The following is a 23,358-nucleotide window of genomic DNA, read 5'->3' as shown; positions in this document are numbered from 1 at the left end:
AGCACCAGGAGGTGGGGGGGTGGGGGGAGAGTGAGGCCAAGGTATAACTACTGCACTACAGAGGTGTCCATGAGATGATTTCTTAAGTGAGAAATGCAAGCTGCAGGGAAAAGTATATAGTACGGTACCAATTTTTTTAAACAAACAGAACCAGCCACTCCTAGAAGTGTATTCATGATTGAAGATGATTCTATGAACACACAGAAACTTGAGCAGACTCTTTGGGCTTGATTTAGGCATATGTGCTGGGAGCAGGTGGGCAGAGGTAGTAGGGGAGACGGGGACAGGCAGCAAGGGGCAAGAATCTGCCAGCTTTCTTCTCTCTGAAGGGACGTAGCTCCCTGGAAACAAGCGCCTTTGACTCTCCTCTGAGCCTTGAATGTCCCCTCTCCAGCACCCCTTTGAGGTCCCATAAAGGCTCTCCCCTCCCCATCACACCCTCCTCATCTCCCATTCCCACCCCAATACTCCTTATGTATGCTGAACTGGTGGGTAAGGAGGATGGAGCAAATGTGCCTCAAGGGCCCAAGACACTACCTGGAAGAAAAGAAATTGAGACTGGAGTTCTTTTTCACATTGTTTGATATTAATGACATTCTCTCTGAAAGACAGATGGTTCTCACAGACATCCGCCAGCAGGAAAGAACCTAAAGTTCCCAAAAGGGAAACCTCTGTGAGCAAAGTCATCTGGTCAAATGACCAGGCTCAACACCAAGGCCTAAGGGTTTATGGGGCTGAGGCTGGACATGACCCTGACCAGGTCCCTGGCACCACAGTCAACGCTGGGGACCTTACCCACACCTGTGTGAACCGAGTTGGGAAGCCCAAGTGTGTGTCACTGTTGTGGCCTGTGCCGTGGTCTCCACGGCACTAGAAAATGACCCAGATTGTGCAGGAACAATGCTTCCCTAGTTCCACTGCTGAACAAGAACAGAAGCAAGTACCAGCACTTGGGGGGGGGGGGGTGCTGGGCTTCCTGCACACAGGGGCGGAGGGTAATCAAATTACTAAGTGGAAAAATATGTGATATAATGTCTACCCTGAAATCAGAGCCCATGTTTAGTTTAAAGTTACACAGTTTATAATGCTGTGTTTGTATGTGCAATTTGTCCTCAAGGAACAAACACAAATTTCTCTAGCCCCGTGCCAAATACGGCCTCCAAGCACTCCTGTAGCAGGGACAGTGGAGTTCTCCTCGAGCTGACTTAAGTCTGAGCTGCAGTGGCACAGGAGAAAGGAAGGGGATAAAATTATTTTTGTGTTTAGAAGAACCCTTTAACAAGACTTTATGGCTATGACATGCACGGTCTGTCTCCCTCACCCACAGCCCCTGGGGAAAAATCGAGTGAGAGAAGCTTTGATCAAGAAGTTAAATTGGACTGTATCTCAATAAAAGTTCTTTTAAAAAAAGAAGTTAAATCGGGGACTTCCCTGGCGATCCAGTGGTTAAGACTCTACGATTCCACGGCAGGGAGCACAGGTTTGATCCTTGGTTGGGGAACTAAAAGTTCCCCAGCGTGACTGGTGCAAGGGGCCTGGTCAGGGTCATGTCCAGCCTCAGCCCCATAAACCTTTAGCCCTTGGTATTGAGCCTGATCATTTGACCAGATGACTTTGCTCACAGAGGCTTCCCTTTTGGGAACTTTACGTCCTTTCCTGCTGGTGGATCTCCATTAGAATCTTCTGTCTTTCAGAGAGAACTTAATATCAATTAATATTTTTTAAAAAGTTAAATTGTTCTGCAAAGAGAGGTCGTGGGAATGTGGGACAGAAAACAGGGCCCTGGGATTCTAGGAAAAGAGGACAGACTAACTTTGGGGTGCATACATGGGCTTCCCTACTGCAAAGGGCCCAGCAAAAACCCAGCCCCTGGTCCTTCCTATGGTAAACAGGAGAACAAAATGGTAATTGTAAGGGCCAATAAACATTTTAAAATAGGAGGCTTAATTCTCCCTGTTGAAAATAAGAGACTTCTCCCCCAACCCCTTCCTTAAAGCATTAAATTTAGAAAACGTGTAAGTTCTTTCCCTGTCTCTTTGAAATGTGTGTAAATCTTTTTAGAAGCTAAACCAGCCTCTTGCAGTTTTAGGACCCAGGGATGTCTCTCCCAAGGCCCTGGGAGCCATCTCTTTGAAATGGAAATATCAAGAGAAAGCACCCCTATCTCCCAGTTTCTGTGAGAGGGTAGGACCCTAACTGAGGTGTTCTCCTTGCTCCAGTTGTGAAACTACCTCCTGTCATAAAGATAAGAGAACTTTGTTTTTCCTGTAATTAAGCCTATTAACAACCCAAAAGATCACCAATTACCAGGTAAAATTAGGATGAACAGTATGTGATAAACGCTGCTCTCAGGCCTCTTAACTTGAGGCCTTGTTACTGTTTATCTTGAGAACCTGTGTGTAATGGCTGTATCTGTTTGGCTCTATAACAGGGTGAGATTACCTCACCTTTACAATCTCTCAGCCGATTGCCTGTGATGCACACCACATGTTGGTAATCCTTATTCAACTATAAAACTGTTTTCTTTCCTCCACTACCTTTGTGGAGAGATTTACCTGGATTGGGAAATTTTGTTTTTAGTTATATTCTCCAACATAATGCATGTGCTTAAAAACAAAAAGAAAAAAAAAAGTGGGAGGGTCTTGAGAAGTAAGACCCCTAAATGGGAGGGACATGGAAAAACAGTATGGGGTGGGGAGAGGCAGAGGAATTTCTAGGAGTGATGCTGCCATTCCACTGAAAATTGTTTCCAGAATGTAACTAATAGAATCATAGCAGCGGATACATACAGAGACTGTCAGAGGTGTTTTAAGTGTTTTAAACAGTAACTTATTTAGCACGTGTATTATCTTGGATTATTGTTCTTAACTGTTCACCTCCACCCTGCTTCTGAGTACTCTCCAGTGGGCAGAAAAGGTGTCAGAAAACAGCAGAGAAGCAGGCTGAAGAACAGACTGATTTTGGAAGTAGGTATGATGCAAATGCTCTTTTCTAGGTAAAAGTGACCCTTCAAGGGCGTGTGTGGAAAGGTCAGATTCAGCTACTACACAAGATGGGAATGCAAGCCACTCTATTTGGGTATTACAGGATATCCAAAACTGGAGGAAACTGGGGGCCAGCATATAGCAGACACCAGCCCTGAGCACTGAGGATGTAGCAGGCAGGAGTGGACCCAGAAGATAAAAAGGGGAGGGGCACCCAGTAAAGATCAGACATTTCCGTAAGGTTTGGAGGCTGGAAGGCAGGACTGGAATCCCTCTCATCCCCACCAATGACCAACAGGTCAAGTCATTTTTAAGGGTCTGGCTCAAGAAAGCAGATGTACCTTGCCCTGGCCTAGCCCAGGCCACTAGACACATTCACCGTGAGCCAAATGCTTATGACTTGGGCCAAGAAGACCTGGATTGGGACCTGCAAGAGGTTTCCTGCGTAGGCGGTAAAGCCTGACCCCTGAATCATCCTTCTGACAGTTACAAAGTCCATAACCAGCACTGGACCCACCACTGCTCCCTGATTTCCTGCCCTGAATGCCACAAAGGACCAGGAAATAGCTGCGGGCGGGGGCCCGCGGGTGGGATAAAGACAAGAGAGACGATGAAAGAAGTGGAACTTCATGCCTAATAAAAACTTTACACCTAATTTTTTTTATATTTAGTGATAAGTTTTTTTAAAGCTCTTTATTGGAATATACTTGCTTTACACTCTTGTGCCAGTTTCTGCTGTACAACAAAGTGAATCAGCTGTATGTATACATATGTCCCCATAGCCCCTCCCTCCCACGACTCCCGTCCACCCTCCCTAGCCCACCCCCTCTAAGTCCTCACCCATCATCGAGTTGATCTCCCTGTTTTATGCAGCAGCTTCCCACTAGCCACACACCTGATTTTTTAGAAGAAAACTGAATTCTGGTGGGGAAAGCCGGCACAAGGGTCAGTGAGGCTGGAATAAAAATTTACCTGGAACATACAGAAGGGGAAAGGCTGCAGCCATGCAGAAGGGGTTAAGTCCATGGGAACTGCCCACGGATGCTGGGTCCCGAAGTGACTCCACACTGCACCCTAACACCTGGGTCGCTAACATTCTCTGCACCCGCTGTGAAGGCTGGACAAAAGGTGGCTTTCACTGCCCTGCCTCAGGCCTCCCTCAGTATCTGGTGTGCCCAGGGCCCTAACCCAGCCATGTTTGATAGGGGGCTGCGGGTGGAGTGGGGGGGACGTCTTTCAGCAGTTACTTTTCCAGGTTTTAGGCAGCTTGGTGAACCTCTGGTCATTTACTGAAGGACTGGGCTCAAATGAGGTAGAAATCAGGAACTGCAGGCTTACTGGGCTACACTGGGCCCAGGGCAGGACATTCCCCAGGGCCCAGCGCAGCCCCCCAGGCCGCCCTTCTAGGGCTGGACCCTCGGTCATCCCCAGGTCCCAGCCCAGAAAAGCGGAGACTTTCCACTGCGTTTGCAAGACCAACTCACCCCCTCTTCCTCCTAGCTCTCCAAAAGGCCCGGAGACCTTGGGAAGTGTCTTCATCTTGCTCCCTTCAACCCCGAGGCGCCTGGCCCCAGGCCTCTCCGCCAGGTCCAGAGAAACCCAGGCGCATCCATCCTCGCGGCCTCACCCAGGCGGGGACCCCTTCATTTCCCCGCAGCTCCGCTCGGGCCCGGGAGGCGCGGCCCTTCCCCACAGCCGGCTCCGCGGCTCGCAGGTTTGGGCTAGTCTGGGGCGGGGACTGGGAGCGCCTGAAAGTGGTGAGGAGGGCGGGGACGCGGGCCCATCTTTAAAGGCCCAGGACCGGCCCTGAGGCGCCTCGACACCCGCCAGCGGCCCCGGGTGGCCCGGAGAAGCGCGCACGACCTGGCTCCCCTTGCCTAAGCCGCCGGGGCCACCATGGGCCGCTACCGCATCCGCGTGGCCACCGGGACCTCGCTCTTCGCCGGGTCGCACAACCGCGTGCAGCTGTGGCTGGTCGGGGCGCGCGGGGAGACGGAGCTGGAGCTGCAGCTGCGGCCCGCGCGCGGTCAGGTCAGCGGGCGGAGCCGGGACAGACCCCGGGCGGGACGCGGGAGGCCGGCGAGGGACGGGATCCGGGGGCGAAACGCCGGCGGGATGGTGCCTGCTGGGACTTGCAGGTGGTGGGATGCCGGAGCCTGGGCCAGGAGAGGATCCGGAGCCAGGGCCCGGGCTGGGCGCATCCCCCTTCTCCCTTCCCGATGGCCCTGGTCCTCGCAGCCTCCAACTCCTTCTCCAAATGACCCCAGGCCAGTGTCAATATAGGGTCAGAAGTCAAACGGGACGCTAGGAATGAGGGCGCGGGGAGAGTTCAGTTAAAGGACCGATGGAGGTGCTGATGCTCAGAAATCAATTCAAGACACGCTCCCTCTTCCTCCCGGTGCGACGTGGGTCAGACCCACCGAGCAGGTGTCCGAAAGGAGAGAACGAGGGAGGCTGTCTTTAGAGGCCTTGTCAACGGAGGCTCCACAAAGGTTCCCTCCTCTTCTGGCCCCACCGCACCTCTGACCCCCAACCCCCACCCCGGACAGGCAAAAACGGCCTCTCCTGGGACCCTGCTACTAAGTCCCCAGGTTCTGGTCCCACAGGAGGAGGAGTTTGAGTACGATGTTCCTGAGGACTTGGGGCCGCTGCAGTTCGTGAAGCTGCGCAAACACCACTCCCTGGTGGACGACGCATGGTTCTGCGACCGCATCACCGTGCAGGGCCCTGGAGCCTGCGAGGAGGCCGCCTTCCCATGCTACCGCTGGGTGCAGGGCAACGGAGTGCTGTGCCTGCCCGAAGGCACGGGTGAGGGGCAGTGACAGGAGAGGTGGGGCAGGGCCTGAGGAGCTGCTGGGGAAGGAGGGAAGGTGAGGAAGGTCAGAGGGCCTAGAAGAAAGTGAGTGTTCAGCTGGTTAAGTGTGGAGAAGACAGGGCATGGGAAAAAGTTACAAAGTACCAAATTTATTATGGAATAAAAAAGGCTGCAAGTGGGGCTGGACGGGCATAAGTGATACGTAGATCTCACCCTCCAAGAAGAGGAGGACAAGGGATGGGCGTCGCAGCTATGATGGGAAACAGAAGAGCCCAAGTAAAAGTGGAAAGGAGATCTGTATGGGGTGAGGGACAAGGTAGGGCAGGACAGGTAAGGGTAGCACGTGGAATAGGGGATGATAATGACCCCCGAGAGGAGACAGCTAAGGGAAACAAGAAACAATATGACTTGGAGAGCTAGTTTGGTTGGGAAAACGTGGAAGTAAACCATGAGGGACAGGGTGCACACTGACAGAGTGGTGGGAATGAAGGAGGACAGCAAATACAGAATTTGTTACCATGGGAAATAGTAAGAGAGATGATTACGGAGGCAAATGAGGGCAAGGGCAAGGGAAGTAAGGATGCAAACACGAAATACATCACTTGGAGACAGGTGGGTATAAATGCAGATAAGAGAGGAACAAGTTGATAATATAGACTCTGATGGGAAGTCTCAGAAGAGTCAAGTCAGGGAAAGAAAACAAACAGCTGCTCCTCAAAACCTTTTCGGGATGGTTGAGGTGTGGCAGGTGAGGTTCAGGACATGTGAAATTAACCAAAGCAATATATAGTAGGAAACAGGTGTGGGCGACTGGGTGATTGAGATTTTATCACTTTTTGGGGGGGGGGGAGGGAGGAGTATGCTGGATCTCAGTTCCTCGACCAGGGATCGAACCCGTGCCCCCTGCAGTGGAAGCACAGAGTCTTAACCACTGAACCGCCAGGGAAATCCCGAGATTTTATCACCTTAATTAAGGTGATTTTTTCCAACTGTAGATATTGATGAAATAAGATCAGGTGGGGAAAGACGGGTTAAGGGACAATAAAGGGTGTCAAACATGAGATGGTTGTCTCAAGACAAGAGACGAGGGTTGAGATTAGCGAAATCCAGAGTGTGAAGTTGGAGACGAGACGATAAATGTGTCTCAGGAAACAATGGAGTGAGGCAAGGCCAGAGACAAAAGCAACAGAGCCCGACTGAACACATGACCTATGACTACGAAAAGGAAGCTGAGGACAAGCAGAGGCGCGCACAGGACCGCACAAACTGGACAAATGTCTTAATGTTTCCCCAGCCCGCCTGTCAGGGAACAACGCATTGGACGTGTTCCAGAAACATCGAGAGAAGGAACTAAAAGAAAGACGTCAGATATACCGGTGACCACCCACCTACAGGGCTGCTCAGTGGTACCCCCTTCCCTGACCCCGCCCCCATCACTGACCTGGACACCCTCCCTGAAGCCCTGTCCCCCTCTCCTAGCTGGGCCACCTGGAAGGAAGGGTTACCCCTGACAATAGCTGCGGGCTGTGAGGACGATCTACCTGCAAATATGAGATTCCATGAGGAGAAGAGGCTGGACTTTGAGTGGACACTGAAGGCGGGGTGAGAACAGGCCTGGGCTCAGGGTAGGGGAAAAGGCTGGGAGATTAAAAAATAGAGGTAAATGGTGAGGGGCTGAGGGATCGGCGAATGGATTCAGGCCTCGATTCCTGTCCTAGGGCTCTGGAGATGGTCCTCAAACGCGTTTATACCCTCCTGAGCTCCTGGGACCGCCTGGAGGATTTTGATCAAATCTTCTGGGGCCAGAAGAGTACCCTGGCTGGTCAGTGGTTCCCCCAGGTCTCTATAACTCCTTCATGGCCCCTTTTGATGACCCAATCTTCACACTCCACAGTCCCTCATGAGACTTCCCAGATGAGAATATATTGTGCTGGGTCATTTCTCAGAGGCCCCAAGATGAAAAGGCAGGGCTGGATATGGGATGGTCACGTGCCTGGATGGCTGGGGTAGGGCCTGGGGGAGGGACAACCCCGCTATGTAAACATCCTCCTCCTACACTCCACCCTGACCCCACAGAGAAGGTTCGCCAGCACTGGCAGGATGATGAATTTTTTGGCTACCAGTTCCTCAATGGCGCCAACCCCATGCTGTTGAGACGTTGCACCTCTCTGCCCTCCCGGCTAGTGCTGCCCTCGGGGATGGAGGAGCTACAGGCCCAGCTGGAGAACGGACTCCAGGTACCCCTCCCACCCAGTGTTGTTCTCTCCTTGGCAGTGTGACCAGAAGAGAGAAGGGGCCCAAAGATGAGTGAAGGAAGGGAGGCTGTGGTAACCTACAGCCCCTTGGTCCAGACTCCAGAGCTGGAAAAGCCTAGAGGGGATAAAGTATGTAGGGAAGACTGTGAGGAGCTCCCAGCGTGGAGGGGAAACAGGATGGACTCCCCGGGCACAGACAGGGCCAGAGGTGTGAGCAGGGACAATGACGTTCCCTGGCTGAGGTCAAGGCTCCGGACACCAGTGTTCACGGGCAGGGAGAAAGGTAGAACACGTGCCGTCAGGTGGGGAGAACTGCAGGGGTTACCTGGGTTTGGAAGAGGTGAGCTGCAGGTGAGGAGGACGAGCAAGGCAGGCTGTGAGCATGTCGTGTGCATGTGTGCGCTGGACTCTGCGGCGGGACTAGGCAGGGAACCTCTGCTGATTACCTGGCAGAGAAGGTGAGTTCTGGACAGGGAGTGGAAGAGTGTTTTCAGAGCTGGTGACAGCTGAACACAGGGAGCAGACCATTGAGGGGTAGTGGGGAAAGGGCCTGGCCGTCTCGACAAGGGGACAGCCTGTACCCTGGACTGAGCAGGCCTGGTTCTAAAATCGGATCTGCTACCACACATCCCTGGGCAAGATGTCTACCATCTACCCTCACTAGGCTGTTTCTTCACTTAAAATGGGAGGAACTGGGCAGATGCTCTGGTTCTGCCGATAGGACTCTGCAGCCGACCTAGGATGATGGCAAGAATTGAGACAAATGTCTTGAAATGTCTTCCCCCTTTGCCCTCGCCCTCCTGGACTAGACTTTGAACTCTAACGATGCACACGTTCCTCCTTTCCCCAGAACAGTTCCCTGTTTGAGGCTGATTTCATCCTCCTGGACGGAATTCCAGCCAATGTGATCCGAGGAGAGAAGCAATACCTGGCTGCCCCCCTCGTCATGCTGAAGATGGACCCCAGTGGGAAACTGATACCCCTGCTCATCCAGGTGAGTCGCCCTGGGCACCCCCTCCCAGCACTGCTTTCTGCTCACCTCCAACTCTGCTCCTGAGGACCCAGCCCCTTGGTTCTTGGCTCCCAAACTCCATCCTCATGCAATGCGACCTGTCCTCATGTCACTCTGCTTACAGCCTGCTTTCTCCTGACTCACCCAACTGGAAGGACTTATTCAAGAGTCATAATGGCCTTCTGGAATTCTCATCCTATACCTGGTGGTTCTCGAGCTTTAGTGAGCATCAGAATCACCTACAGGGCTTGTTAAAACACAGCTTGCTGGGTCCCAGCATGAGACTTTGCGATTCAGTAGGTCTGGGATGGGGACTGAGAATGTGTATTTCTAACAAGTTCCAAAGTAATGCAGATGCTGCTAGCTTGGGAACACACTTCGAGAATCACTATTTAATCTCTCAGCCCCTCTATCTTTCTTCCCATTGTTCTCAATAGTTAGTTAACAAATACTGTCAATTATCTCACGCACTCAGCTTCCCCTGCCATCTCCCACCGTAACTCAGACCCCCATCGTGTTTCTCCCAAACCACCCAACCACCGTCAGGATCTCCTCGCTGGACTCCTTGCTTCAGACTCCCCTGCATTCAACCCAACCATCACGGTGCCACAGCTAGTGAGAGGCAGGGTGGAAGAGGCCTCATTTCTCCTCAGAGATGATAACCTCCTGGCAGCAATAATCGTACTTACTCATCTGTTCCCCAAAGACTGCTAACCATAATGTCACACATAAAATGAGAATTCAATGAAGGCTTAATTTCTCTTTTTCCCAGATCCAGCCTCCCAGCCCCAGCTCCCCAACCCCACCACTGTTCCTGCCCTCAGATCCTCCACTTGCCTGGTTCCTGGCAAAGTCCTGGGTCCGAAATTCAGATTTCCAACTGCACCAGCTCCAATATCATCTGCTGAACACCCATCTGCTGGCTGAGGTCATCGCTGTGGCCACCATGAGGTGCCTTCCGGGGCTGCACCCTGTCTTCAAGGTACAACCTCTACCCTCCACGTCCCACTTCACTCAGACCCCAGAGAAAGGAAACAGCCCAGTATCAAATGATTCTGCAGCAGTAAGAAAAAAAAAATCGCTTTGTGAACGAAAGAGGGCAGAATAGAAGGAAGCCTCTACCAATATTTTGAGACTTGCGTTTTAATTAAGTCAAGTCACAACGTTTCTTCAGGACATATTACTAAGGAAACCTTCTGAAATTCTCAGATCTGACAATCTAGCCCTGGGCCTACAGTATAGCCGGAATATTTCTAGTAAAACAAAAGCCTTGTTCCTGCCTTAGGAGATTTACAATTTAGCCAGAATGACAAGTGATGCCCATAAGAACTACCTAGAGAAGAATGTCTGGACCTGGAATTTGAACTCACGAGACACAGCCCATAAACACCAGAGTACTGATGGAGAATGCTGCACCCTAACTGAGCTTGCTAAGTATGAACAGATAAAGAGGCAAGGAGAGCAGCCCAGCAGGCTGCTTATACCCGCCCAGGAGACAGGGGGGGAGAGAGACACGCACGGCGTTTGGCAAAGTGGCGACGGGAACGAAAAGGAAAAAATCAGAGTTGGGGAAGGGAGGGAACAGTAGCTGCAGCAAGCCTGGCTATCAGACCAGAGCAGAAAGGTGAGAGGTCTAAGCTCCTGCAACACCCAGGAGCCCAAGGGTGTGTGTGGCAGACTGACCTAGAAATGCCGTAATTTTATGTAACAGTGAGCTCAGCATCTATCGCTCGGCAGAAGGCAGTAACATAAGGCTTGTGCCTGCTTAAAAATGCCCTCAAAATCCTGATGACACTTTAGATATAGGGAACAAGGCAGAGAAGGGGTGGAACTGATACAAGCTTATGAATCAGAGCAATTGTCAGAAACAGGGAAGCCAGTTGGGAAGCAAAGGTGAAGTTCAGTGTGAGGTACATGGAGTCGGAAGTGTTGGCAGGACACACAGGTGAGCACCTGGCAAGAACAAATGAACTGTGTTTCAGCTGGGGGCCCCGCCCAACCCCGCAAACCTGGCCACCAGTAGCTGTGGCCTCCTGAAGTCTGCGGTGACACACACAGGATGCAGACCAGCGTGCTGAGCAGAATCCTGGATTTTACTGATCACATGGTGCTCCTGCACCACCATCTTCTGCTCACCTTGAACAGGCTAAGCCTCTGTTCACCCTGAAAATCCCCCTTTACGAGTTCGACCCTCTGCTCACCTATCTCCACTCCCACAGCAACGTCATGGCAAACAGCTGCACTGTATCAGTACACGCAGGCGAGCCAAGCCGGCAGTGTCCCAGAGGTGACCTGTACAGGCTCCAGATTCGGCCTGCCGGGGTCTAAATCCTGAGTCCTAACCTCTGTACTTCCCAGATGTGAGCTCAGTGTGCTCGTGTCTCAATGGGGATGACAGGAGCCCCATCGTGGGGTTGCTGAAGGCTAAAACGACCTAACAGTGTGACATGGGCTAAAAGCTAGAAAAAATTAGTTCTTGCAATGATGGTTACTATGATTAAGAGTTGTCTGTCCCCAGGTATCTCCTCTCCTCATGTGGACTTTGGGCTTCCCACGACACTCAGCATCTTTCATGAACTTTCTGAATAGTTTCAGGTCCAATGTGAGCTGCTTTGACCTCCTGACACCAGAGTTCTCTCTGGGTCATTCCCTGTGTCCATCAACAATTCGGATAAATACCAATGCTACGTGAAACCTGTACATAAACTGGGTGGAAATGAAGACAAAATAGTCTGAGAGAAAAATAAATGCATGTGAGGATCAGATGGCCTTTTTTAATAGCTAAGGAAAATCTATTTCTTGAAAAGCTATAAAAAAATAGAGGGGGTCTAACTGCCTAATTGGGGGTGGGGGGAGATTTGACAACAGCCCCTCTGCTGCTTAAGTGGGCGGCCCAGTACGGCTCCTCTATCTCACTAAAGGTACCCACCCCCCAAACAGCCAACAGTGAAGCGACCAGGGGATGGAGGTGTGGCTTTGGGTAACGAGTAGAGAGGCTACTTTAAGCCATGAGGATGTAAATGACAGAGTATAACAGCAAACCAAAAGGGGCTGATTCTCAAAGGCCACCTACACTCCAGGTGGAAATCATAAAGATAAATGATAACAGCGAGCACTCAAGGACCTCTGTGTGGACAAAACATCACTTACATAAGCATCACCACAGCCTTCTGAGACCAAAGACCCTATTATCACCCACTGTTGACAGACGAGGGGAGAGACAGGAGATGAGACAGGTTAATACTCAGAGGGTCCAGTACCTTGGACGAGTATCAAAGCAAGTGCTGAAGTGCAGAGTGAAACCCAGGTCAGTCTGGCTCCACAGCCCGACTCACAGGAGTGAAAGGATCATGAGAGTGAGTGATCACGGAAGCAGGGAGAGAGCAGCCTGTCAAGGGTGGAAAGTATCAAGAGCAGGCACCATGCTGTCTACAAGGAAGGACCCAAGCATGTCCCCCATAAACCACCCCCTCTAACCTCCCCATCCCAGCTCCTGATCCCACACATCCGCTACACGATGGAAATCAACACCCGGGCACGGAGCCAACTCATCTCAGACGGAGGCATATTTGATAAGGTGAGGAGGGGATGGGGCCTGGGGCTGCCTCACCGTCTGACTCTCTATGATCTCCCGCCACTTTCAAGGTCCCGGACCAACCTGGGTGAAGGTCCTGACCCTTAAACCCATGAGCCTGTCCCTTTATATCCACGTCTCTAAATGTGAAAACCCCACATCTGAACCCCTTACATACTGTGTGCTGGCTTCTTCCTCAACCCTCGCATCTCTCTTGTCCCAGGCAGTGAGCACCGGTGGAGGGGGCCACGTGCACTTGCTCCGCCGGGCCCTGGCGCAGCTGACCTACTGCTCCCTCTGTCCTCCTGACAATCTGGCTGACCGCGGCCTGCTGGGAACCCCGGGTGCTCTCTATGCCCGCGATGCTTTACGGCTCTGGGAGATCACTGCCCGGTGGGTGAGAGTGGGAGCCGAGAAGTGGCGTGTGGGGAGAGGGCACGTGGGGCTGTGGCCTGAGGTCAGCATGCAGCAAAAGGAACCTGAAAACAAGCAGGTCCAGACAAGAGGAGTAGAGGACTGGATCCTGGGGAGAGAAAAGGAAGAGTGAGAAGTCAGTGGGTAGGGTCTAAGAAGGAGGAGGCTGGGGATAGAGAGCCGGGGTCGGGAGAGCTGTGGACGGGGAGGCTGAGGGATCTGGACGAATCGGGGGTTTTGTCAGGAAGAATGGCTGTCAACCATGTATGGGGATTCCTAGAGCTAATGAGCCACATTTCCTTCCTCTCTAGACTAGTTTCTGGAAACAGCTGGGAATGACCCAAAAGGCAGGTCCTGAAGAATCTACACTCAGACACACTGAGAGTCAGCTGGACAGAGTCCATGTAAAAGTGTAGGGCTCAGAGGCCAAAGCTTTCTCCTCTCAAGGAGCTCACCTCCCTTTTCCCCTGGATAGGTATGTGGAGGGAATCGTCCACCTCTTCTACCACGGGGATGACGTTGTGAGAGGGGACCCTGAGCTGCAGGCCTGGTGTCGGGAGATCACTGAGGTGGGGCTGTGCCAGGCCCAGGACCGAGGTGAGATCCCACCCTAGAGACACACGCTCCTTGGACACTCTGCCCAGAGCAGAGTCTGAGTTCAGGACCCCAACCCCTCACCACACCCACTCTCCCTCCACACACCAAACACCTGAATCCCATTCCCACCTCCTAAGAGTCAGGATAATTCTGGATACCCAAGGATCATCCTGCTCAGAGACCCTGGACATCATCCTTGACTTCCATCGCACCCCCTAACCTGCCACAGCATGGCACCCACGGGGCCAGAGCCCCAGCAGCGAGGGATCTGCCCAGGCCCTGCTGGGGCTCACGTTCTCTCCTCACGGTTGTCTATTACTGCCTGAGGATATAAATGGGAAGATTTTTCCACCAAAGCCTGTGATGACCCCTTCTGTTTTCCCTCTCATCCTCCTGCCCGCTACTGTCCAGCACACATGTGGGAAGTCCAGGCCTACTGCACACTGACCACAGTGCAAAGTCATTTCTAGATGCAAACACAATGCTCTACGCGCTTTGGCTCAACCCTGCACTCAGTGTCCTACCCCTTGCGGCTCACATTTCTCTGGCCAATCCAGCCTCTCTCCACCACTGCTAGGATCCAGCCACTGCCTTTAGCACCCCCCACCCGCATTCTAACTTCTGGGGAAGAAACAGCCTTTCCTGAGCTCTTCCTAGGTTCCCCCTCCTCTTTCTAGCACACAGGGGCCAGCCTAGACTGCTCCAAATCGTCCTTCCGTCTCTGCCCCTCACACTTCGCACCATCTCTGCCGCTGTGGGACAACTACAAACGTTTACTGGGGAGCTGCTCTGGCCAGCCTCTGGGGGTGCCATGACCACTAGCCCAAACCCCGCCCTCTGGAGGGAGCATCTCTCTGGGGAATCTGTGGCTGCACCACCCCCGTTCCAGGACCAAACTTTCTCTAGTACATCTCAGTATGTCCCTTGGGCTCCACATGCACCCCCTCCTCCTCTCCCTGGCCATCTTTTCCCCAACCCGTATTTACATTTGGAAAATGAAAATAAACATTCACATGTGAACTTTAACCTCCACTACCTGCTTCTCATTCTCTCTTCCTCCACCCTCTCTCAGTTCTCATAGCTCACCTTTGCCTCATTTTCCCAACAGACCTTTTAGAGAAAATATGCTAAAATAAAAAACAGCCTGCGATTAGCAGTTAGGAACCCAAGTTCAAGGTCAGCCCCTGCCTTTTCTCAATTATGCAGCTTGATAAGTAGTTTAATCTCTCTGGTCTTTGATTTTTTTTTAATCTATAAAAGGGAAGTGATTATATTTGTTCCACTTAACTGACAGGATTACTGGGTCTCTGAGCCCCCAGCTCCACTGTAAATTGAGTGACCTGACATAATCTTCGTGGAAAGCCTCTCTTGGTTGTGACACTGTAAATCTATGACTTCTCTTAGCCTTCACGTTACAACTTAGACACTTGTAATTTCCTATCTGGGAACAGGAGGAAGCATCCCCAAATTCTCAACCACTTTTTGAGGCAGAGGATTTTTGATCACTCAGATTTTTCAGCCCCCAACCCTTCCAAAATAACCGTAATTATTATTGAGCACTTGTTCCATACCAGGTGATTATCTCATTTATAAAATAGGTATCATCCAAATTTTACAGGTCAAGAAGTTGAGGTTCAGAGAGGTTAAGTAATTGGCCTAAGGTAACCCAACATATTACTTGAGTCTGAATTGAAACCCATGTCTGATGCAGATATATTTGAATAAATGAACTAAACAAATATCCATCAATTCCAAAATGTAGACGTTCCAAGACATCGGCCTTTCTTTCTCTCCTCTCAGACTGCAGCCTCTAAATCCTGTTCCTTTCCTGCCAGGTTTCCCTGTCTCCTTCCAGTCCCAGAATCAACTCTGCCATTTCCTTACCATGTGTGTCTTCACGTGCACTGCTCAGCATGGGGCCATCAACCAGGGCCAGGTATGGAGAGCTGAAAGCCCAGGTCCCTGAAGGCAAGTGTCTGGACCTTGGGATGCCCAAGGGAGAAATGGGGGTTCAAACTCTAAGTATCAGGATGCTAGGGTTGCAGTTTCTTCCCCCAGCTGGACTGGTATGCCTGGGTCCCTAATGCCCCATGCACAATGCGGATGCCCCCACCCACCACCAAAGAAGACGTGACAATGGCCACAGTGATGGGTTCACTACCTGATGTCCGACAGGCCTCTCTTCAGATGGCCATCACATGGCATCTGGGTCGCCGCCAGCCAGACATGGTAAGAGAGGACTCTGGGGAGAGGGAAATGACAGTTGGAAGGGAAACATCAGACTGAAGGGCTAGGCTCTAGGGGTGTCTGCCTTCAGACTCAAAACTGACTGATCCTTTGTTCTTTCTTAGGTGCCTCTGGGGCATCACAAAGAAAAGTATTTCTCAGACCCCAAGGCCAGGTCTGTACTTAACCAATTCCAAACAGATTTGGAAAACTTGGAAAGGGAGATTACAGTCCGGAATGAGCAACTTGACCTGCCCTATGAATACCTAAAGCCCAGCCTCATAGAGAACAGCATCACTATCTGAGCTCTAGGGCGCCCCCACCAGAAAGACTGCAGATCAGCTCCAAGACTGACAGTTTCATCTTGAGTTTCATGGTTTCGTAAGTCTCTGCTGTTGAGGCTCTATTTCCTCCCCCAGTTAAACCCCCTACATCTGTATCCCACGAGTCCAAGGGGCAGCAAAGCTTTTCTGTAAAGGGCCTGATAATATTTAGGTTTTGTAGGCCACACAGTCTCTGTCACAGGTACTCAACTCTCCTCTTGTAGCATAAAAGCAGCCACAGGCAACGTGTAAATGAATGTGACTGTGTTCCAATAAAACTTTATTTATGGACAGTGACATATGAATTTTCTGTGTCACAAAATATCCTCCTTTTGGTTTAGTCAACCATTTTAAAGTCCAAAAAAAAAAAAAAAAAAGCGAACAAAACCCTGTGCTTTGCTAGAGGGACATGCGCAGGCTGAAGGCTGGATTTGGCCCTCAGGGGCAGTACCTGCACAAGAGTGCCCTGCAGTAGCCTGAGGCACTGACCCGACTTGCAAAACAACCAGAGAATGCTGGGGGGCGGGGGGAGGGGGGGTGCGGGCAGGGAGGGTGGGGAAGATTTCTTGGGGAAATCGACTATCTCAACTAATTCTCCTTTCCCAGGAGCTTGACTTCATGCTTGGTGACCAACTTAAAAATTCCTGACTCTTCTTTGGCAACTTTCCCGCCACCCCTACTTCTCCTATTCACTCACCTACCCTAAAAGTCCTTGAATGAGAATGGTGCCCTTAAGGCAAAATAAAAACTATCACCCCAAAATAGCTTCCTTACACACAGTCTCAAATAAAAGAGACACGAAATACATGTCTCAAGGCCACGTTCCCAGGCTCTTCAGTACCCTGGCATCTCTAAGTGTTTCCCAGGTTCCAAGTTCTCTTTCACGACCCTTTTAAGAACAATATGTACAAAACAAATGGAAAAATACCACAAAGTGACGCTAACCACTGACAGTGTTTGTCTGGTTCTGGGGTCTTGGGATCAAAATGACTGCTCTCAATTAGGCTATGACCATTACCCTCACTAGAATGGGTACAACAAACTCAGTGCAAAATTGTGTTCTTCAAATACCACTCTTTCCCTGAATAATTATTACAAATCTGTTTTTCACCAGTGAGGTATATAAACTTTTTCTTTGCAGGGTATGATCTATTCATATCTTAAAAATCTTGTACTCTACCTTGTTCAAAGAACCTATGATCAGTTTCCTTAGTGTACAGTAGGGAAGAAAAGTGACATTTTTATACACTTATTCCTTTCTCCAGCACATGTGGCAGGGCCACTCACCTTAACAGCTTGTTCACTGAGTCTGCTTTTCCTGGACTTTTCCTAACACTCATATTTTCCCTGGATTTGACATCCAAAACTCTTCAGTATTCCATGTTTGGTAACAAAACGTTACTTAAGTATTTCCAGTGCCAAGAACCTTCAGCAATTTTAAAGTGTTCTAGCCACAACAGCACGCTTGGGCTCCGAAGGGGCTCCTGTCTCTTTTCACTGTGTCTATCTTAAACGGTAGGGATGAATAGAGAGGAGGTAGAGAAGTTCTCTCTGGGTGTAAATCTCTATGTCTCACTTACCATTTCCCCATCACAGGATACCACCCGAGACTAAGGTATCTGAGAGAAAAATGACATAATTTCAATCCTCGGCTCCTGAGAGCCCATTGCCAAAATTACCAGGAGCTCCGCCAGAGATAAAAGCTTACCCAAGGCCGTGCTACCCATCCTTCCTCATCACGTGACTTGCCAAACTTGGTCACGTGGCATACCGGCTCCTCCCATTCCAAACTGGAGACGGGGGAAGCCAAGAAACTAGGACTTTGCTCCTGTAATACTCGCACCCCAGCTACATATGGGTCAATAAGGGATTCCAGAGGGGCTGCTACGGTCTCAGAAACACCGCCCTTTCCCGCCAGGAGGACCCGGAGGCACCAGCGTTCTCCGCCTGGCGCCCCCCCCCCCCCGGCCCGATGGTTGGGCCCGGAAGCCACGCCCCCTCGGTCGTCCTCCGGGCTTTCTGTCCTCCGCGGCGCGAGCCCCCGAGCCCAGCTCGCTTTCCCCCAGCTCGCTTTCCCCCAGCTCATCCGGGCTTCCTCTCACACCTTCTTACCTGGCCCACATCTAGGCGATCCCCGACCCCCTTCTTCATGGCGTCGCTTCTGTGCTGTGGGCCCAAGCTGGCCGCCTGCGGCATCGTCCTCAGCGCCTGGGGAGTGATCATGTTGGTGAGGGGACTGTCCGGCGACACCCGGAGAGGAGAGGGCCTGAGGGGCCCCGTGTTGGAGGGCAGGAAGGCTAGAAGATTCCAGGCCATGGGAAGCAGCAGGCAGGCTGGAGGGGGTGGTTGATTAGCCGCTGGAGAACGAGATAGAACTGAATTGAGAAATGGGGAATTGGAGGGGAGCGGGGGAGCTGGAGCTTGGAATAGGAGCTGGGGCTGGTCAATTTGGTGTACCCTCAAGGTAAGAGGACGAAGAGCTAGGTTCTTGAGAGATCCTTGAGCTGAATGGAGGGCACTGGGGAAAGGGAGTGGTTGTTCCCGAAATGGGTAGTTGGGCCTTGTTTCCCCAGGATTCTACCCGCCCCACTTCAGGAAAAAATAATATGGAGAAGTGCCGATTCCCTCCGACCCCCTCCGCCCTGTCCCATGAGAATGACGCCTCCGGAGAGGAGGATAATCTGGGTTCCTGGGTTGCTCACTATTCCTGCCCTTGCCCAGGTCTTCTCTTTGTCACCATTCACGCCTATTCCGGGTGACTGGAGTCCAAATCCGGCAACAGCCATCCCTAATCCCAGTTCATTCTGGTAATTCCCAAACCCAGATGTTGTGGCAACATTCGAATTCAGGCAGTGACCATGTCGGGTGCCTGAGTTCAACAACCTGCCCTCCCTTTTTGCAGATAATGCTCGGAATCTTTTTCAATGTCCATTCCGCTGTGCTAATTGAAGACGTTCCCTTCACAGAGAAAGATTTTGAGTAAGTGGAGAGGCGGGGGGGAGTGGTCAGAATTATGGGCGGGGAATTGCAGGAGGCTGGATGCTTGGGACCCGGAGGCTAGGGAACTGGGTGCTCTCTTTAGCACACAGGAGCAGTCTTGGAAGTCAGATCTCAGCGGCCATCCCAAACCCACCGCTTTAGGTGTGGCTTCTTTAGGTATTTTACTTGACTTCTCTGTGCCTCCGACCACCTATGCAAAGTGGATGCTATAATAGAACTCACCCTATAGGGTTATTAAGACAATAATACATGTAAAAGCGTTTAGAACGGTACCGGACACATAGTAAGCGCTCCGTAAATGTTGGCTGCTATTAATGTTTCTGACACTTCTCTGTCTAATCCCCACCCCTAGGAATGGCCCCCGGAACATATACATCCTTTACGAGCAAGTCAGCTACAACTGTTTCATCGCCGCGGGCCTTTATCTCCTCCTCGGAGGCTTCTCTTTCTGCCAAGTTCGGCTCAATAAGCGCAAGGAATACATGGTGCGCTAGGGCACCGTCGCGTTCCCCCTCTCCAGCCCCCTCCTCTATTTAAAGACTCTCCCCACCCCGTCATTACTCTCCCCCTCTCCCCCAATTCTGGCGCCCTCTGCGGAGTGGGTTTCCCTGGCGAGTGACTGAATCCCTTGTTCTGCAATCTCTGGCTCCCGGCTCCAGTGGCGGGAGGTTGGGACTGGCCATTCCTTGTCCCTCCGGCCCCCTCGCCTTGTCCCGTCCCACAATAAAGAGAAACTGCTCGCTTAAGCCGTGTGTGTGTGCATGGGTTGAGGGGCGGGCACCCGGGCTGGAGACCGGCCTCCAAATAGGGAGTCCCGACCCCTCGACGGAAGTGGAGTGAAGCCGGGCCGGAAGTGAGGCGGTGTCTTCCACTCTCCTTCCCGCGCGCCGAGGCGGCCTAAGTAACCGCGGCTGGTGAGGCGGTGAGCGGCCGAGCTGGAGCCAATCAGCTGCGGGGAGGGGCGGGACTTCCTGCGCGGGGGCCGCCGCCGTTCCATCGCCCGGCTCTCCGTGGTCCCGGCTCCGAGGTAGCGGCGGCGGCAGCGTCTCCGTGAGGAGGCGCGCGGGGCCATGACGTCAGCGTCCACAAAGGTTCGACCTCCCTCGCGGACAGCGCTCCCTGGCGGCCACGGGAGGGCGGGCCCCCGAGTTGGCTCCCGGCTCTTCCGTCCCGGGCGGGGGGCGGGCGGGAGTCCAGCCTGGGGTGGGGCTAGGGGCTCCGGGCGGGAAGGCGCGGGGGTGTGCGCCGGCCCCCCGTAATGCGGCCCCGCCCCCAGGTCGGAGAGATCTTCTCCGCGGCGGGCGCCGCCTTCACGAAGCTCGGAGAGCTGACCATGCAGCTGCATCCTGTGGCAGATTCTTCCCCCGCGGGGTACGTGAGCCCGGGCTGGGACCTGGACGCTGAGAGCGGACGCTGGGACTCGATCACAGACACCGACACTCTCTAGGGCAGGGACAGATGTTAGTTTCCCTTTGTGCCTGGCACAGCGCAGAGTAGGTGTTAATAAATGATTGTCGAATGAATGAATGAATGACAGATAAACCACAGACGGAGGTTCGTAATCTGGACTCATTTCACAGCTCTACCCTGCTGCGAACTGGCGGACCACAGACCACCACCACTGCGCACCCCCACCCCCAAACCATGTGGAATTCCGTCAGGCTGCAGCAGACTGTGTTTAGGGGTTCTGTTTGTAAGACACCCCCCCCCCACTTGTTGGTTTCAGTAGGCTGTTTGCAGCAGCTGTTTCACGTTGATGGGGGAGAAGTTTTCTTCTAAGGTGGTGGTGGTTGTAATATCGTGTAGTTGGGAGTCCTCAGGGTTCCCACAGCACCTTAAGAGTTTTTTTGTTGTTGTTTGGGGGGGGGGGGGTTGGTTTTTTGTTTTTTTTAAGGAGGACCTCTTTATAGAAAGGGCCCCAGGCATTGTGGGGAGGAGGCTGGTTGCTGTGGAATGCATAGCCAGTGGGCTGGCTCCACACCTCTCCTCCTCCCACTTTCGCTATTCCCCTCTCCCCTTCTGACAGTGCCAAGTGGACCGAGACGGAGATAGAGATGCTGAGGGCTGCTGTGAAGCGATTTGGGGACGATCTTAATCACATCAGCTGTGTCATCAAGGAACGGACAGTGTGAGGGAGGGTTGGCTGGCAGAGAAAGGGCGGGTGGGCAGCTTTCTTCATACCCATGGTTCCATCTTCATCAAACTCCCTTCCAGCTCAACATCTTTCCTACTTTGTTGCTACTTTTGTTAGCAACCAAGTCCCTCGAGAACTGAAAGAATAAAAGAATTGTCACAGTTGGTCAGAAGTTATTAAAATACTATGGTAATCAGGACCTTACAAGAATTTGATTTTAGGTTGCCTAAGATACCCAATAATTGAATTTGGTAATAGGAATTCCCTGGTTATTTATACAGATCTTTTGAGACTCTACTGTGGTGTTTCCAGGGATATTATGATTCTGACCTAGTTGATCAGGATCTATTAGTAAGTCTCAATCTACCTGTAGGTCACCCAGGCTTACCTGGTAGCCTTCCATATCCATACATCTCTCCCAGAAGGGAATTAGGAGATGCGCCTTTCCCACTCTCAGTTGAGGGACTCCGCTCTGCACACTCCATTTGCTCTAAGTGGCTGCAAAGCTTCAGGAAAAGGCGAACCCTAGCAGAGGGCTGGGGCCCTCACCTGGGTGCTTATGAAGGAGCTCCCCAGTGTCCCTCAGAGTGGCCTGTTGCCCTCCCCTCCCTTCCTCTCTCAGCCTTTCTGATGACTCCCTTCCTAACTTGCTGTCTCTTCTCTTCAGGGCTCAGATAAAGGCCACTGTGAAACGCAAGGTATACGAAGACTCCGGCATCCCCCTTCCAGCCGATTCACCCAAGAAGGGGCCCAAGAAGGTGGCATCTGGTGTCTTGTCGCCTCCTTCAGCTGCCCCTCCACCAAGCAGCTCCAGTGCCCCTGAGGCTGGGGGTCCCCCCATAAAGAAACAGAAGGCTGGTGAGGGCTGTGGAGTTGCTCCTTGAGGATTAAAGGTCCCATCTGAGGTTCACTGAGAGAGTTGGTCCTGGGTCAAAGGACAGATCTCTTTCCCTCTCCCAGTGAAGTTTCCCAGAGAGTGGCTAGGGTGGGGGAGGAAGGGAGGGAGAGCTTGAAACTTTGGGAAGTGGGCGGGGCGGGGGGAGGGAACTGTCAGGGAACCTAGAACCTAGCTTGTGTCCCCCTCCCAGATGTGACACTCAGTGCTCTGAACGACTCGGACACCAACAGTGACCTGGTGGATATTGAAGGGCTAGGAGAAACTCCTCCAGCCAAGAAACTCAACTTCGACCAGGGTAGGAGTCTTCCTCCTCCCACAACAGCTGAAGGGGTGGGGGATGGGGGGGGCATGCTGATTTGGAAGGTAGGGGAGGGTCTCCGCAGGAGCCCTCTCCCCCGTACCTGGGCTGTGGAAGAGGAGGGTCCCTCCTGTGCACGCAGGGGATTGGGTGTGGAAGGAGCTGGGTGCTCCAGGGAGATGGGAGTCATCTTGGAAGCATACTTGGGGCTCGCTCCATCTCGGCCCATTTTACTTCCTGTTCCAGACAGCCTGACCCTGGATTCTGGCCTTCTCTTGACCCCCGCTGATCCTCCTCTGCTCTCTTGCTGAGCCTTCCACCTCTGACCCCTCTCACTGTTCACCCTGGACTTGTGGATCGCTTGGGACTCTGAGCAAGGCCTGCATGAGAGAGGGTAGAAAGGCTGCCGGGGCGGCCCACCTTGCTGTTCCTGTATGGGCATCTGCCCCCAACCCCTTTGACCCCCAACTGATGGACATTTTTATACAGAAAACAATAAAGATCTCCCTCTCAGCTCGGTGCCTTCAGCCTGACATTACTGGAGTGCAAGGGGCACGTCCCTCTCTCCTTAGCCCCCAGGGCTCAGCCTCTCCTCGGCAGCTCTCACCACCCTGCCTGGAGCAGCACAGCCAATATTGGCAGACTTTCTTCCCAGTGCCAATATTTCTGTGCTGCTAGAGCCAGGGGAGCTGGGCGTGGGCAACAAAGACTCCACTCTGCTCTCTGGAGACAGCGCTTACTCCGGGGTCTCTGGCAGTCAGTACTCCTGAGGCTACCCTGGGGATTTCAGAGGGGCAGCTTCCAGTGCTTTCACACCTCCCATTCCCC

The 23,358-nt window shown here is 52.3% G+C and overlaps 3 protein-coding genes and 1 long non-coding RNA gene across 9 annotated transcripts; 3 read left to right on the top strand and 1 right to left on the bottom strand.

Moving 5' to 3' along the window:
* The first annotated feature begins 4,880 nt into the window (after positions 1–4,880).
* Positions 4,881–16,635, top strand: ALOX12 (arachidonate 12-lipoxygenase, 12S type). Its single transcript, XM_057716660.1, has 14 exons — positions 4,881–5,015; positions 5,591–5,792; positions 7,094–7,175; positions 7,279–7,401; positions 7,518–7,621; positions 7,876–8,036; positions 8,905–9,048; positions 9,839–10,048; positions 12,557–12,643; positions 12,864–13,033; positions 13,530–13,651; positions 15,487–15,587; positions 15,710–15,880; positions 16,003–16,635. Exons 1-14 carry the CDS (start codon positions 4,881–4,883, stop codon positions 16,180–16,182), a joined length of 1,992 nt encoding a protein of 663 aa, XP_057572643.1. The 3' UTR covers positions 16,183–16,635.
* LOC130840778 (uncharacterized) lies at positions 9,983–17,943 on the bottom strand. 2 transcript variants are annotated; one of them, XR_009050056.1, is made up of 6 exons: positions 17,909–17,943; positions 17,781–17,819; positions 15,813–15,893; positions 15,536–15,633; positions 12,815–13,163; positions 9,983–10,121 (listed from the first exon to the last, which is right to left on the bottom strand). It is a non-coding gene; the product is annotated as an uncharacterized LOC130840778 (long non-coding RNA). The 2 variants fall into 2 exon arrangements; XR_009050055.1 differs by having other exon boundaries at positions 12,819–13,163.
* RNASEK (ribonuclease K) lies at positions 17,871–19,946 on the top strand. 2 transcript variants are annotated; one of them, XM_057716682.1, is made up of 3 exons: positions 18,201–18,427; positions 19,103–19,179; positions 19,553–19,946. In XM_057716682.1, exons 1-3 carry the CDS (start codon positions 18,350–18,352, stop codon positions 19,692–19,694), a joined length of 297 nt encoding a protein of 98 aa, XP_057572665.1. In that variant the 5' UTR covers positions 18,201–18,349; the 3' UTR covers positions 19,695–19,946. The 2 variants fall into 2 exon arrangements, with proteins under 2 accessions (XP_057572668.1, XP_057572665.1); XM_057716685.1 differs by lacking the exon at positions 19,103–19,179 and having other exon boundaries at positions 17,871–18,427; positions 19,553–19,682.
* A 107-nt stretch (positions 19,947–20,053) lies between these two features.
* On the top strand, positions 20,054–23,043 carry C17H17orf49 (chromosome 17 C17orf49 homolog). Of its 4 annotated transcripts, none has more exons than XM_057716678.1 (6): positions 20,054–20,291; positions 20,477–20,571; positions 21,227–21,328; positions 22,002–22,192; positions 22,423–22,527; positions 22,777–23,043. In XM_057716678.1, exons 1-6 carry the CDS (start codon positions 20,271–20,273, stop codon positions 22,839–22,841), a joined length of 579 nt encoding a protein of 192 aa, XP_057572661.1. In that variant the 5' UTR covers positions 20,054–20,270; the 3' UTR covers positions 22,842–23,043. The 4 variants fall into 4 exon arrangements, with proteins under 4 accessions (XP_057572661.1, XP_057572662.1, XP_057572664.1 ...); XM_057716679.1 differs by having other exon boundaries at positions 20,092–20,291; positions 22,781–23,043; XM_057716681.1 differs by lacking the exon at positions 21,227–21,328 and having other exon boundaries at positions 20,092–20,291; positions 22,781–23,043.
* Positions 23,044–23,358: the final 315 nt, after the last annotated feature.

This window comes from Hippopotamus amphibius, chromosome 17, assembly GCF_030028045.1.
Source record: "Hippopotamus amphibius kiboko isolate mHipAmp2 chromosome 17, mHipAmp2.hap2, whole genome shotgun sequence".
In the NCBI taxonomy this organism is placed as follows: domain Eukaryota; kingdom Metazoa; phylum Chordata; class Mammalia; order Artiodactyla; family Hippopotamidae; genus Hippopotamus; species Hippopotamus amphibius.
This window is presented reverse-complemented; position numbering and strand designations above follow the sequence as displayed.

Bases quoted from the DNA above. Each gene is read 5' to 3' on its own strand.
- ALOX12 (XM_057716660.1), top strand. From the start codon at position 4,881: ATGGGCCGCTACCGCATCCGCGTGGCCACCGGGACCTCGCTCTTCGCC. The intron at 10,049-12,556 runs GTACAACCTCTA...TCCCCATCCCAG, and splicing joins GGCTGCACCCTGTCTTCAAG to CTCCTGATCCCACACATCCG. The intron at 12,644-12,863 runs GTGAGGAGGGGA...CTCTTGTCCCAG, and splicing joins ACGGAGGCATATTTGATAAG to GCAGTGAGCACCGGTGGAGG.
- RNASEK (XM_057716685.1), top strand. From the start codon at position 18,173: ATGGTTGGGCCCGGAAGCCACGCCCCCTCGGTCGTCCTCCGGGCTTTC. The intron at 18,428-19,552 runs GTGAGGGGACTG...CCCCACCCCTAG, and splicing joins CCTGGGGAGTGATCATGTTG to GAATGGCCCCCGGAACATAT.
- C17H17orf49 (XM_057716678.1), top strand. From the start codon at position 20,271: ATGACGTCAGCGTCCACAAAG. The intron at 21,329-22,001 runs GTGAGGGAGGGT...TCTTCTCTTCAG, and splicing joins GTCATCAAGGAACGGACAGT to GGCTCAGATAAAGGCCACTG. The intron at 22,528-22,776 runs GTAGGAGTCTTC...TTCCTGTTCCAG, and splicing joins GAAACTCAACTTCGACCAGG to ACAGCCTGACCCTGGATTCT.